Genomic DNA, 13,636 nt, shown 5'->3' with positions numbered 1-13,636 from the left:
AAGGAGGAGGCTTATGTTCCGCAGTGGACAGTTAAAGTCTGATATGGTTACTATCAATCCCTTCTCCCCCTACTATTGGACGTTAGCAGATTGTCTTATGGTCGAGTTAGCTATTCGTTTGTTAATATTTTCATTAAGTTCCATTGTAAAGATTACACTGATCCACGCATGCGGTGGTGGACTGTGTTGCGATATTTATAGTGCCCGCAGGTGAATGCACCGCACGTATGTGGTTGCACACCATCATGGCACGAGTATTGCGAAGCGTTCCACATCTTAAATTAGATGAACTGGCCATACACGTGTTGCTCAATCATTTATTTAGCTAGCGATCCGCCCTAGCTTCGTTCGGGTGCAAATTATGTATACAAATAGAAAGATCTAGCTAGACGATAGTGAAATCCGTATCAAAATCTCTCCGCCTGGATTACACTAGTAATAGTATTTTTGTATTATTCAATATAATAGTAACAAACTTACAAGCATACTGCGTTATCTCTCTTATCTTATGACGTAACGATTTCATAAAAAAAATTTGGAAGATAAGATGAAAAGGAATGGAATTTTTTTTTTGAAACGAAAGAATAAATGAAACGAATTGTTACTGGCCAGTACTTGCAATTTTATTTGTGGCCAGTATATGAACATAATATACTACATCTCTATTCTTTTTAAAAAAGAAAAAATAATAATGAAATATAAATTTAAATTGATGTCATTGATTAATAATTGACATATCAAACATTTTCTATACACTAGCCTGCTATGAATTAAGAAAAATAGCAACTGATGGTGTATATTTTGTTCTCTTTTTACTAATTATATTTACATAAGAAGAAAGGAGGCAACCGTATGATTTACAGTTTTTATTTTATCATTCCTTCTATGTAATTCCTTGTTCTTAGCTCCACACGTTTCCAGGAAAAGCTATCGTGGTTATTTCCTTGTTACGATGTGTCAACACGAGTCTCATTGGTAACCTGCTAGCTAAAATACTATTGCATTTAATTATATTTAAAAAAACTTAAGGTTTATCGCCCATAACAATGAGGACGGACTATCCAGAACTCTTTGTTAATTATAAATTGATTGACGACTTAATTACCTCCGCAGCGTAGTGGTGGACACGTTGCTTTGCGTAAATAAGGTCTCAGGTTCGATTCCCAGTTAGGACAATTTATGAAACGTACTATTTTAAATTGGACTGGTTTTGGGTGTTCTGGGAGTGCCTCAACTCGAGGACCACATGCTTTATATGATTGTATGGCTCTTGTTATTATTAATAATTAAAAATAAAAATATATTTATGGCTAAATTTTTTTATACAACTTAGAATGGCAAACAAGCTGATGCCCCCCCTGATGGAAAGTAGTAACCGTCGCCTATAGACATGAGCAGTAATATGGGCATAACAGAGTATACTGTTTCGCCCATCATACCCCCCATGCGTTGCCATTCCTGAGGACTTGGGTATTATTCCTCTGTACCCAGTAAATTCACACCATATCCCACCCTTCAAACCGAAACACAGCCATGCAAACACAACTGCTTTACGGTTGAAACACGAATGGGACTCTGTCCCATTTGTGTTTCCGGAGGTACCCAAGCAAACGACTTTTGTACAAAGTCTGGTAGACTGGTAACTCTCTTTCTGGGCTCTGGTAAGTCAGGCTGAATTACATATTCGTATTGTTTTATAGCCATACAATAGCTATAATTATATGTACATACTATTGACGTCATAGTATTTATAAATTTATAATTATTGCTATTGTATCGTTTTATATATTATGGCCTTTAACAGTACTTGATTATTTCAACTTATTGGATAGTGATGTACGAGGTCTGTCCGGAAAGTTCGTATAAAAGTGTTCTGGAATGCGAGAAAGAGGAGTGGGGAGGCCAGGTAAGCGCAGGACCCCTTCCTTATGTCCCTAACAATGCTTCAGTTCTGGTCTGACCGCCGTGCGGTGCGAACTGGCTTATCACGCCATCTGTGAAGTTACCTCTTAACGAAACCCCGTCGGCATGGAGCCCGCTTCCGTTGAAGAGCAGCGCGTCGTAATCAAGTTTCTCTCGAAACTCGGCAAGAATGGCCGTGAAATTTTTGCCGATCTCAGAACAGTTTATGGGGATGATGCTGTGAAGGAACCAACCGTCCACAAGTGGCTAAAAAGATTCAGAGAGGGCCGAGAAAGCGTTCAAGATGACCCACGTTCAGGACGTCCTTCCACTTCACATTCCGACGAAAACGTGGAAAGAATTCGAACTTGTGTTAATGGGGACCGTCGTTTAACGGTCAGACAGGTGGCTGAAGAGCTTAATTTGGGCAAAACCGTGGTCCACGAAATTCTAAGAAACGAACTTCAAATGAAAAAAATTTGCGCCAAGATCGTTCCGTGAGTTTTTGAGTAAAAATTCCATTACGGTGACCGAACACCCCCCCTATTCGCCGGATTTGGCCCCGTGTGACTTCTTCTTGTTCCCAAAAACCAAATTGGTACTTCGGGGGCGGCATTTGGGGGACATAAATGAGATAAAAAAAGCTACGACGGGGCAGCTGAGAAACCTACAACCAGAGGACTTTCAAGGAGCCTTCTCACAGTGGAAACGGCGTTGGCACAAGTGCATTATGTCACAGGGGGAGTACTTTGAAGGGGATAAAATTGATTTACCTGAATAATTGTAAAATAAAATTTTTAAAAAACTTTTATACGTACTTTCCGGACAAACCTCGTATTATTTCATAATGGATTATCCATTATGAAATTATAATGGTATTGCAGACGTCCATAGGCTACAGTGTGACGTTTACCATCAGACGGGCTGTATGCTTGTTTGAATTTGCCGTCTTGCTTTTGTTGTTAAAAAAAAAGTTGAAAAAGTCGACATTTGTCAATGTACCTTTGCTGTTAAAAATATAGTACATTGATTTTTTTTTAATTGAATATTTGTTATTTTTTATTATTTTATTATCAGCTTCTTCGATTCTGGCTACAACAGAATATCAGTGTTTTACTCTTTTGAGGGCAAAGCAATAAATTGAGTTGTGACCATTTTGTGTTACTGTGGTACAAGTAAGAGGAAGTAGATGGAGACGCGTTGCGAGGGCCTCATCGACGATCCACTATGATCATAAAAACCACTTTTTTTTTATTACTTTTTCTAACTTAATTTCTTGTAAATCTACAGTATATATATAATAAGCGTTTCAATTTGAAGTCTTCAAGAATGGCAACGTATGAAGAGTTTTTTTTATGGATGAAAATGGAATGGTAACCCCGCCTGCGCTATTGGAATATGCTGACGGGGCACCAGTGAGGGATGATTGGTGAAGATGAAAAGGCATGTCAGTAAGCCCATCGTGACGAATTCAACGATAAATCAGTCATGATGGTTTCCAGGGGGAGCCCCGTGGAGGTCGACCTGATAGATCCCTTCCCTCCTACCACGTGGAGATTAGGTTCTTAGAGTGGCTATTAGGTTGATGGAGTGTATTGCTGGTTATGTTGGACCTCGGTAGTAATAATTCCTTCCCTCTCCCCCTCCCCCATGTATGAAGGATATTATGGGCATCACAAAGTATTTTGTAGTCCATGGTGTTGGTCATAGTAATATTTAGTGCTTATCATCAGGTGGGCCGTTATCTTATTTGCCAATCTATATTTATTGAAAAAAAAAATAATAAAAGTATTTGGCATTTTATTGTGTCTGCCTACCCTTATAGGAGACAGATGTGATGTATATATTAATGATTATAGAGTCAAGCTCTACGAACGTCATCAATCATTACTGATTAAAAGAAATCAATAAATAACATGAAGTCGCCTGTACACAAGTAATTATCAATCTTGCTTATCAATTCTTTTTTTTTTCAGGTAAGCTCTTCCTCCCCCGTTGGAGCGTTGGCTAATTAATTCGGAGCGGTCCATGCCGGCGGAACCCTAATTTATGCGCGGACACGAACCCCAGTGCTGTCACCTCGGGATACGTCAACTATCCTGTGTACGTATGTCTACGTATTATAAATTAAATTACACGGCAAAGAACATTTGTTTTTACGTTTGTTTGCATATTTTGTTTAATTCACCAGTGAGAGACATTGGGGTCGACCCTGAAGTGTCACTTTTCTAAACCTCTATTTTCTCTAACAATCAATTTTTTTTTAATTTATGATAACGGAATGGTAACCCCTGCCTACGTTAACGGTATACGCTGGTGAGGCACCAGTGAGGGATGATAGGTGAGGATGAAAAGGCAGGTCAGTTAGCCCATCGTGATGAATACACCTGAAATTCAGTACGATGGTTTCCAGGGGGAATTACGTGGAGGTCCCCTGACAGGGTATATTGCTAGCAATGAGACTGGTAATTCGCATTATTAACAATCCCCCCCCCCCCCACCTATCTTTATTAAACACTGCTATCGTAGCGAAATCTATATTGGAAGAACCGATTTTTTTTTACACAACTTAGAATGGCAAACAAGCTAACGGCCCACCTGATGGAAAGTGGTAACTATTGCCTATAGACATGAGCAGTACCATGGACATAACAGAGTATACTGTTTCGCCCATGATACCCCCCATGCGTTGCCAATCCTGAGGACTCAGGTATTATTCCTCTGTACCCAGTAAATTCACGCCACATCCCACCCTTTAAACCGAAACATAGCCATGCAAACACAGCTGCTTCACGGTTGAAACACGAATGGGACAGAGGTACCCAAGCAATCGACTTTTGTACAAAGTCTCCCTCTGGTAAATTTAGGATTATAAGATTTATATGAGGTTTGATGTTTCTATAAATAAGCGGGTAAATGTGTATAAATGTTATTATAACATTTGAGTAAAACAATGCATGCAATTAGACATAAACAGTAACGTGTTTTGCGAAAACAATCATACATAACACAAAATTGTACTCACCAATATTGTGTCACATTATTCAAACATAATTAATTTTTACTTATATTTATTAGTGATTTACACTATTTACACTATTATGCACTATTTACACTATTATGCACCTTTTACACTATTATGCACCTTTTACACTATTATGCACCTTTTACACTATTATGCACTATTTACACTATTATGCACTATTTACACTATGTATTTGTTTATTTTATTATTAATTTGTTGGATCTTAAAATTTTAAAACGCAATTAATATTAATACTTTATTTGAAAAAAATCTAAGTAACGGTACCGTGTGCTCCGGAGTCTTGTTACTATACTGTGTATCAAATCTTTGTCAGTGCATTTTCAGCTTTGCAGCACTGAAACGGCGGAGTATATTGAAATAACATGTATGTAAACATCTATATTAATATTATAAAGAGGAAAGATTTGTATTTTTGTATGTATGTATGTTTGTAATGAATAAATTCAAAAACTACTTTGCCGATTTCAATAATTCTTTCACCATTAGAAAGCTACATTCACCCTGAGTAACATAGACTATATTTATTGCTAGAAAACATTAGGGATCTTTACTAAAAGTTTAGTAACGTAACTCGAGGTGTAAAAAAATGCTATAAACTATCTTTGGACGCGTGCCCTGCGAAAACTATTGGTGATAGAACAAAAGTATGTTACAAAAAACTTCGCGATATATATGTCCAACTGTTATCGTTATGTCACATTTACCAGTTTTTAAAATGTTATAAAAATGTACACCCGTGCGAAGCCGGGACGAACCGCTAGTACTAAATAAAATAGCATTATGTGAACATATAGTTACGTCTGCGCTAACGGAGGCATCAGTGATAGATGTTAGGTGAGATTGAAAAGCCAGGTCAGTTAGTCCATCGTGATGGATACACCTCGAATCTATTAATATATCTTACCAGAGGAAGACTTTGTACAAAGGTCGTTTGCTTAGGTACCTCTGTCCCATTCGTGTTCCTACCGTGAAGCAGTTGTGTTTTAATTGCTGTGTTTCGGTTTGAAGGGTGGGATATGACAGTGAATTTACATGGTACAGAGGAATAACACCTGAGTCCTCAGGAATGGCAACGCATGTGGAGTATCATGGGCAAAACAGTTATGTCCACGGTACTTCCTGTGTCTATAGGCGACGGTTACCACTTTCCATCAGGTGGGCCGTTAGCTTGTATGTCATTCTAAGTTGCATAAAAAAAAACTCATAATAATTAGGAAATTAGCATGATAGATTTGACAGGGTATATTGCTAGCATTAGGCCTGGTAGTCCGGGTTACTAACAATCCCTTCCCTCCAGTGTGATATGTCTAGGTTGACAAGTGATTATACGCTAACTTTGTCATCCGATGGGTAAATTGTATTATTCTTAAACAAAAATCAATAATTAATTAGACAGTGCAATAAAGAATGTAATTCAATAGGTGCATTATGTAGCGCGCAGATAAGGGAGAAAACGTACGCAACGCCGCGCGGCAGGCACGTGTCGTGTCGCGCGACTAAAGTGCGAGCCACACTGAGAGCTTAGCTAAGCGACACTTAGTTTAGCTTAGCTCATTGGCTAAGTATACATCCGAATACGAGAGTTACGTAAACCTATGTATTTATATATGTAGCTTTGCGTACATAGTCATTATAGATGTCGCGTAAGGTAATTCTAGTGTTAAAAATTTAAGGTCGTTTTTGTGATACACATTGTCGACAGATTTAGTTCGGGATGTGACTTACTGGTCAACTTTGCGTACTATCGTAACATGAAGCAAGTGACAATACGTTTTGAATGAACCAAACATGAATTTGAAATTCAGAGGTCTATATTGCGTTCTTAAGATTTTTTTTATACAACTTAGAATGGCAAACAAGCTGACGGCCCACCTGATGGAAAGTGGTAACCGTCGCCTATAGACATGAGCAGTACCATGGACATACAGAGTATACTGTTTCGCCCATGATACCCCCCATGTGTTGTCATTCCTAAGGACTCAGGTGTTATTCCTCTGTACCCTGTAAATTCACGCCATATCCCATTCTTCAAACTGAAACACAGCCATGTAAACACAACTGCTTCACGGTTGAAACACGAATGGGACAGAGGTACCCAAGCAAACGACTTTTGTACAAAGTCTCCCTCTGGTAACCTAAATGGAGATATTTGCGTAGCTTAGCTCGTAGTGTGCCCGTAGCTTTACGCGCGGACCCAATGTTTAATGTTTATGGGTTTTTCTATACCCGAGGGGTGGCATATAATGAAAAACATCTACACTCTTGATGCGCATTTTAAACAAAAAAAAAACTTTTTTTGTTTAAACTAAAACGGATTTTTATTTAATATATAACTATAAAAATGCATTAACAGATTTCCTTTTTGTTGGAAAATTGTACGTATGTGCTCTCGTGTGTTGTTGGCATCCATAGAATACGGTACCCATTTACTATCAGACGGGCCTTATACTTAATTGACTACCATGGCCTAAAAAATATTTGACAATTTATTTATTTGAATTAAGTCGAGTATTAAATTTTTTATTTAAAAAAATAATAATTGCAAATACACAATTTGTTACAAATTCAAAAATATGCTGTTACAGTCGTCCATAGGCTACGGTAACTTTGTCTACCATCAGACGGGCTGTATGCTTGTTTGCCACCATAGTAGTATAAAAAAATATTTTTTGTTTTATTATAATATACATATATTTATCAATTCTGATGTATTTTTATATTGTATTCGATGGGGCTAATATACGTATATTTTATTTAATACATTTACATAAGTTCCAAATATTTTAAGAAAATATACTTTATTATGAATAAAATAATCGATCGACGATTGGAGCTGTTTATTTTTTGTGGTACAGACTGTGAAATTATAAAAAATCTTTTGTTCAGTTATCAAGGTCGACTCGTCGACTCCACCCGTCCCCCTGTGCCGTAGTAGTCGCCAAATGAATGAACGCACCGAGCGAGGGGTGCGCCCCGTCCGCCGGACACACGGGGTGAACTCTGCTGGCTACCACGACCGCTCGCTCTTGATACTTGTCCTTACTTTTGTAAAAAAATATATTAAATATGTTATACTAGCTGTATCCCGCGACTATACTCACGTGATTATATATAAAGCATTCTATGTGTTAAATTACAATGTAACCAATCCATTTATCAATTTTCATTCAAATCCGTTCAGTGATTTTTGCGTTTTTTTTTATACATCTTAGAATGGCAAACAAGCTGACGGCCCACCTGATGGAAAGTGGTAACCGTCGCCTATAGACATGAGCAGTACCATGGACATAACAGAGTATATGATACCCCCATGATACCCCCCATGCGTTGCCATCCCTGAGGACTTCAGGCGTTATTCATCTGTACCCAGTAAATTCACGCATTTCAAATCACAAAGATTCATCCATTTATCGTTACAACCAATCACATTTATAATATTAATTAGATATGGCTACCATTGCAGATTATAGTTTAAGGTATTTTTTAATGGGTGATAATGGAATGGTAACCCCACCCGCGCTATCGGTATACACTGGCGGGGCACCAGTGAGGGGTGATAGGTGAGGATGAAGCAGGTCAGTTAGTCCATCGTGACGAATTCAATAAAAATTATTCACGATGGTTTCCAGGGGGAACCACGTGGTGGTCGACCTGATAGGGTATATTGCTGGTAATGGGGCTGTCAAACTTCATTACCAACATTCCCTTTCCCCCCAGTTTAAGGTATTTGTTGAGTGTTGCTTTTTATGGAGATTTTTAATACTAAAAAAATCGTGTTTTATACAATTGAATTTACATAAACTCCCAGGATTTGTTAATAAACACTTTAAAAAATCAACACAGCCATATAATTATGTAAAAGCTTTTTATACATTAAACTGAATTAAAGCTTTTCGCTAAATTATAGTCATATTTACATACATTAACATTTTAATGTATTATAAAACATTACTAGTGAGATAAACAGAAATTAAAATAAATTAAATATGTATCCATCTATAAAGTTTAAACATTAAGAATATTTATATAAATTATGCAAATAATATGTAACTGGAAAGAAATATTAGCAAAAGGCTATTGAAAATAATTATTTAAAAATATTAACTTTAACACGAAAAAAAAAACAAGTAAATATGTTTACAACCGTAATCCTTAATAAGGTAGTCAGAAGCATTCACTTTTCACACACAGAGGGAGACTTTGTACAAAAGTCGATTGCTTGGGTACCTCTGTCCCATTCGTGTTTCAACCGTGAAGCAGTTATTTTTGTATGGCTGTGTTTCGGTTTGAAGGATGGGATATGTCGTGAATTTACTAGGTACAGAGGAATAACACCTAAGTCCTCAGGAATGGCAATGCATTGGGGGTATCATGGGCGAAACAGTATACTCTGTTATGTCCATGGTACTGCTCATGTCTCTAGGCGACGGTTACCACTTTCCATCAGGTGGCCGTCAGCTTGTTTGCCATTCTAAGTTGTATAAAAAAAAAATTGTCAGACTATTCTCTTTATAGAGAACGTAATATTCAAATTATATTTATTATAATAAAGGCCTATAACATTTTAATCATATATTTATTGTTAATAAAATAGTCGGATCCTAATAAAACTCGCCGTGTGGTCCCGGCATAGAATAGGCCACCCCTTCCATTCCCATGGGTATCATAAGAGGCGACTAAGAAAGGACGAAGAATGAACAGCCAGTGTCTCTCATAAAATATCTCTAAAAGCATACTGCGGTTGCCAACCCGCCAGCCAAGCGTGGCAACTACTGGCAAAACTCCCCCTTATGGGGAAGACTTATGTTCAACAGTAGACAGTGAACGTTAGAAATAAAAATAATAAATCTGTTCAATTTTTAATAGCAATAATACACATCAATAATAACATTGATGTTTATGCAAAAACACGTTCACTAACATTGCTATGGCCGGCAAGGATCAAGAATATTAAAACTCTTATAGGAATTTTACGATCGCGCCCCGACTGCACGCGGTAAGGTTAGGTTAGTTTGCAACGTGGCCGCCTAGACGCGCCACCTCGCGCGATATGAAATTAAAAAAAAACGAACATTTGAATATCGAATCCCGTTCTAAAAGCAAATAAGTCGTTTATGTACATAGCTGTACTCAGTGTGTCCGTGGCTTCAGTGATTGTGACAGATCGATTTTGACAGTTGAGCTGTCAAAATTTGGACGTAAATAAGAGGTTGTTCTCATTGGAATTGTAAAATGCAACTTGTTGTTTTTAAGGTCCATTTTCTAATTAGAAACTGTAGATGTAGTTATTATATTCTGTCTTTTTGACTCTATCACTAATGTAGTTATTTTTAATCTGTGAAAATTATGTTAAGAAAAGTTTTACTTAGTCCACCACTGCATCTAATGGCTAATAATAATATTTACGTTTATACATAGTATAACTCTATTGTATCATTCCATAAGGATTTATAGTAATATATTGAAAATCTTTTCCACAAGGCGTCTGTCTGTCTGTTCAAATTATATAAAGTGTTGTGCACACGAGTGCAGTGTTTACAAACAGCGGTACATCGATTTCACATAAACTTGTAGAGGGTGAGGCGGTCCGAGGGGAGAGCGGAAGCGGAGTTTACGAGCGGGGAAACTTCAGTTTGATGAAGTTTCGCATTGCATTGCTATTATGCTTGCTATTATATATCATTGTCATCATATCAGCTTTTAACTGTCCACTGCTGAACATAAATCTCTCCCTAGGGGGGTTTTGTCAGTATCTGTCACGGTTGGCAGGCGTATTGGCAACCGTAGTTAGAGATGTTTTAAGAGGCATCACCGGCCCAGCCCTCGCCCTCCCTTAGTCGTCTCTTACGACTCCCACGGGAATGGAAAGGCCACTCTAGGCCAGAACCGCATAGAAATTATACAATATCTATTATAGATAGATAGATAGATACTCTTTATTGTTTCCTCCAAAAGATTACAATAGTAAACTTATTATAAATATAAATAATTACAAGAAATAATTACAAGAAATAATCACAACGAGAAAACAATGGGCGACCTTATCGCTAAGAGCGATCTCTTCCAGGCAACCTTTGCATGGAGAGGATTAATTATAAACAGTTTGGTGGGAGGCACGATGAAAAATTTTGTTAGTTCTAAATATAAATTATAAATATTATACTACTGTTATATATTATGTCTTCCACAATTACATAATTACTATATTAGTATAATTACTATATAGTTTTAGTTTAACTAGTAGCTTTTTTAGGAGAAATCTAGAGCCAAATAGTTAAGGTTTTTTATTTCTAAATTATAGACAGTTTAGTTCCGTAGTGGTAGATTTATGTTTCTAAATGTATTATTCTTATTTACTAATTAACTAACATTATAAATTGCTGACTCTATAAAAATGAAAATTTGCTAATTTTGTATGTATTTATAAATGATTTTTGGAAATTCCTGTAAGAATGAGGTCTACGGGTTCACGCCGACTAATGTAAACACAACTATTAAAATATATCAATTATCTTGAATTTAACATTTACAATAGTCTTTTTCTTTGATCCGTGACGACCTCAAATGCATTGCAGGGTGTCAGTGGATATAGGTGGCTTAGGACCGTGTCTTATGGCATTCTATGGGGGAGAACTATGTTCAGCAATAAACAGATAATGGCTGAGATTATAATAATGAAAAGGCCCTTTCTATATTATATCCATACTAAATAGACCAATATTTTATAATTAGAATTACAAAGAAGTATTATTTAATGTATTAAAATGTCATATGTTAATACTTAGAAAAAACCTCATTACATTTGGATTGCAAAAAAATTATTTATTTATAATATATATACATGTTTTTGGTTAGTATTACAGATTTATTAATACACTCACCAAAAATCAAAAATAGAACATTATAATAATACAAATAATAATTAATTAATGGCAAAAAAAATATCAGACATTCCAATCCACATTCCCAATTTTGGAATCAAATAACAACGATGGGGCTCACGTAAACATTTTGATTTTTATTCGATTTCCTTTCGATGCGAGCGTTTCAAAGTTCAGGCGGTTGTCTGTGCGATCGCGTTTTCTTATCCACCAAGTCGCGGGTGCTACGTTTGTAAGTGGCTCGTCTGGCGGCGCAGCGCCTGTGTGCATTGGACTTTACTATGAGTCACGCTGCGGCGGAGCTATTCCGAAATGGTAGGAGTTTGTCTCTGACATTATAAATTATGTATTTACTATGTATTGTATCTATCGATCGTGCGGTTAGAATATCGGACATTGCAGGATTACAGGTTCAGTTCTTGTAAGAAATTTATTTTTTACACAATACACTTTAAGCACACCACTGTGTTGGTCAGGTTATTCAAACATTATTGTTATTATTAGGACCCCGCGGGTTGGCGAGGCTCGTGCTGAAAATCAGCGCTGTAGTGTCCCTGATACTACAGCATAATGCTGAGCATGGACCTCATTTTGCAGGTATTGCGACGCACGCACACATACACTCATTTTGGATGAAACTGTTACAGTACGAATTGTTTTATTTTTCTTTTTTAATTTTATATTCTTTTATATATATATATAAATATTTTGTGCGTTGTTTCTTTATTATAATTCTTAATATATGAATTTTTTTTAACCCCTGTGTGGGTGTTGTCGCATATTTCTGTAAAATAAAGTTTCTTTCTTTTTCTTCTTTCAAATTTAATGCAACCTATTCGTGTTTGTGACGTCGCCTACGCGGTGGATGCTTACAATTTTAGCGACTCTTCCGTTTCCTTTCTGGCGTTGTGCTTTTTACAATACACTAGGAATGAAAAGGAGAGATGATGTGTTACCACTATTCTTCTCGTATCTACAGTGAGACTGTGTCGCCTTTTCATGAAACGAAGAATTATTGAAAATTGAAATAAGTATAAAAATTTCATAAAGAGAGACTGAATCTATAAAATTACACTAAGAAAGAGTTTTTAGACATCTTTCAAAACCGATTTCAAATTTTTTTTATACAACTACTAAGTTGTATAAAAAAAATTTGGCAAACAAGCTGACGGCCCACCTGATAGAAAGTGGTAACCGTGGCCCATAGACATGCACATAACAGAGCATACTGTTTCGCCCCCCATGTGTTGCCATTCCTGAAGACTCAGATGTTATTCCTCTGTACCCTGTAAATTCACACCATATCCCACCCTTCAAACCGAAACACAGCCATGCAAACACAACTGTTTTACGGTTGAAACATGACTGGGCCAGAGGTGGCCAAGCAAACGACTTTTGTACAAAGTCTCCTTCTGGTATAGTAATGAAATATGTTTAACTTACATTAAAATTAATGAATAATTTTAATAATAATTATCAATTTCGCAGACATTTATATAAAATAACGTAATATTTAGAAATTTTGTTTTGTTTTTTATTTAACTTTCTTTATGTTTATGTTTATTTTTATGTTTAAATTTTTCACTAATAATAATAAAAACCGAATGGCTTTATTGCAGTCGCATTTATTATTGGATCACGCTGTGTGCACATGTTGTGGCAAGTTTACCTGATACCCATTATGTACTTGCATATTATAATTTAAGTTTTTATTTGTAAACTTCTGTTATGTGCGCCTAATAAATAAAATAAAATAAAATATGAACATTTTTCCTCAATCAATCTTGTGAATAATAATATCGGTACA

General features: G+C 36.4%; 1 protein-coding gene across 2 annotated transcripts; it reads left to right on the top strand.

Moving 5' to 3' along the window:
- The first annotated feature begins 1,837 nt into the window (after positions 1-1,837).
- LOC128201791 (protein GVQW3-like) lies at positions 1,838-12,474 on the top strand. Of its 2 annotated transcripts, XR_008253427.1 has the most exons (3): positions 1,838-2,923; positions 3,879-4,005; positions 12,334-12,474. XR_008253427.1 is itself a non-coding variant. In XM_052899761.1 (2 exons), the coding sequence occupies exons 1-2, from the start codon at positions 2,029-2,031 to the stop codon at positions 3,880-3,882; spliced, it is 375 nt and encodes a 124-aa protein (XP_052755721.1). In that variant the 5' UTR covers positions 1,838-2,028; the 3' UTR covers positions 3,883-4,005. The 2 variants fall into 2 exon arrangements, 1 of the variants encoding a protein (XP_052755721.1); XM_052899761.1 differs by lacking the exon at positions 12,334-12,474 and having other exon boundaries at positions 1,838-2,399.
- The last annotated feature ends 1,162 nt before the right edge of the window (positions 12,475-13,636 follow it).

The sequence above is a fragment of the Galleria mellonella genome, unplaced genomic scaffold (assembly GCF_026898425.1).
Source record: "Galleria mellonella isolate WM207_F2 unplaced genomic scaffold, CSIRO_AGI_GalMel_v1 utg63, whole genome shotgun sequence".
NCBI classification, from domain to species: Eukaryota; Metazoa; Arthropoda; class Insecta; order Lepidoptera; family Pyralidae; genus Galleria; species Galleria mellonella.
Note: the sequence above shows the minus strand (reverse complement) of the source record. Positions and strands in the feature narration are given on the sequence as shown.

What these genes read in the sequence shown, in the direction of transcription:
- LOC128201791 (XM_052899761.1), top strand. Translation starts at nt 2,029, where the DNA reads ATGGAGCCCGCTTCCGTTGAAGAGCAGCGCGTCGTAATCAAGTTTCTC.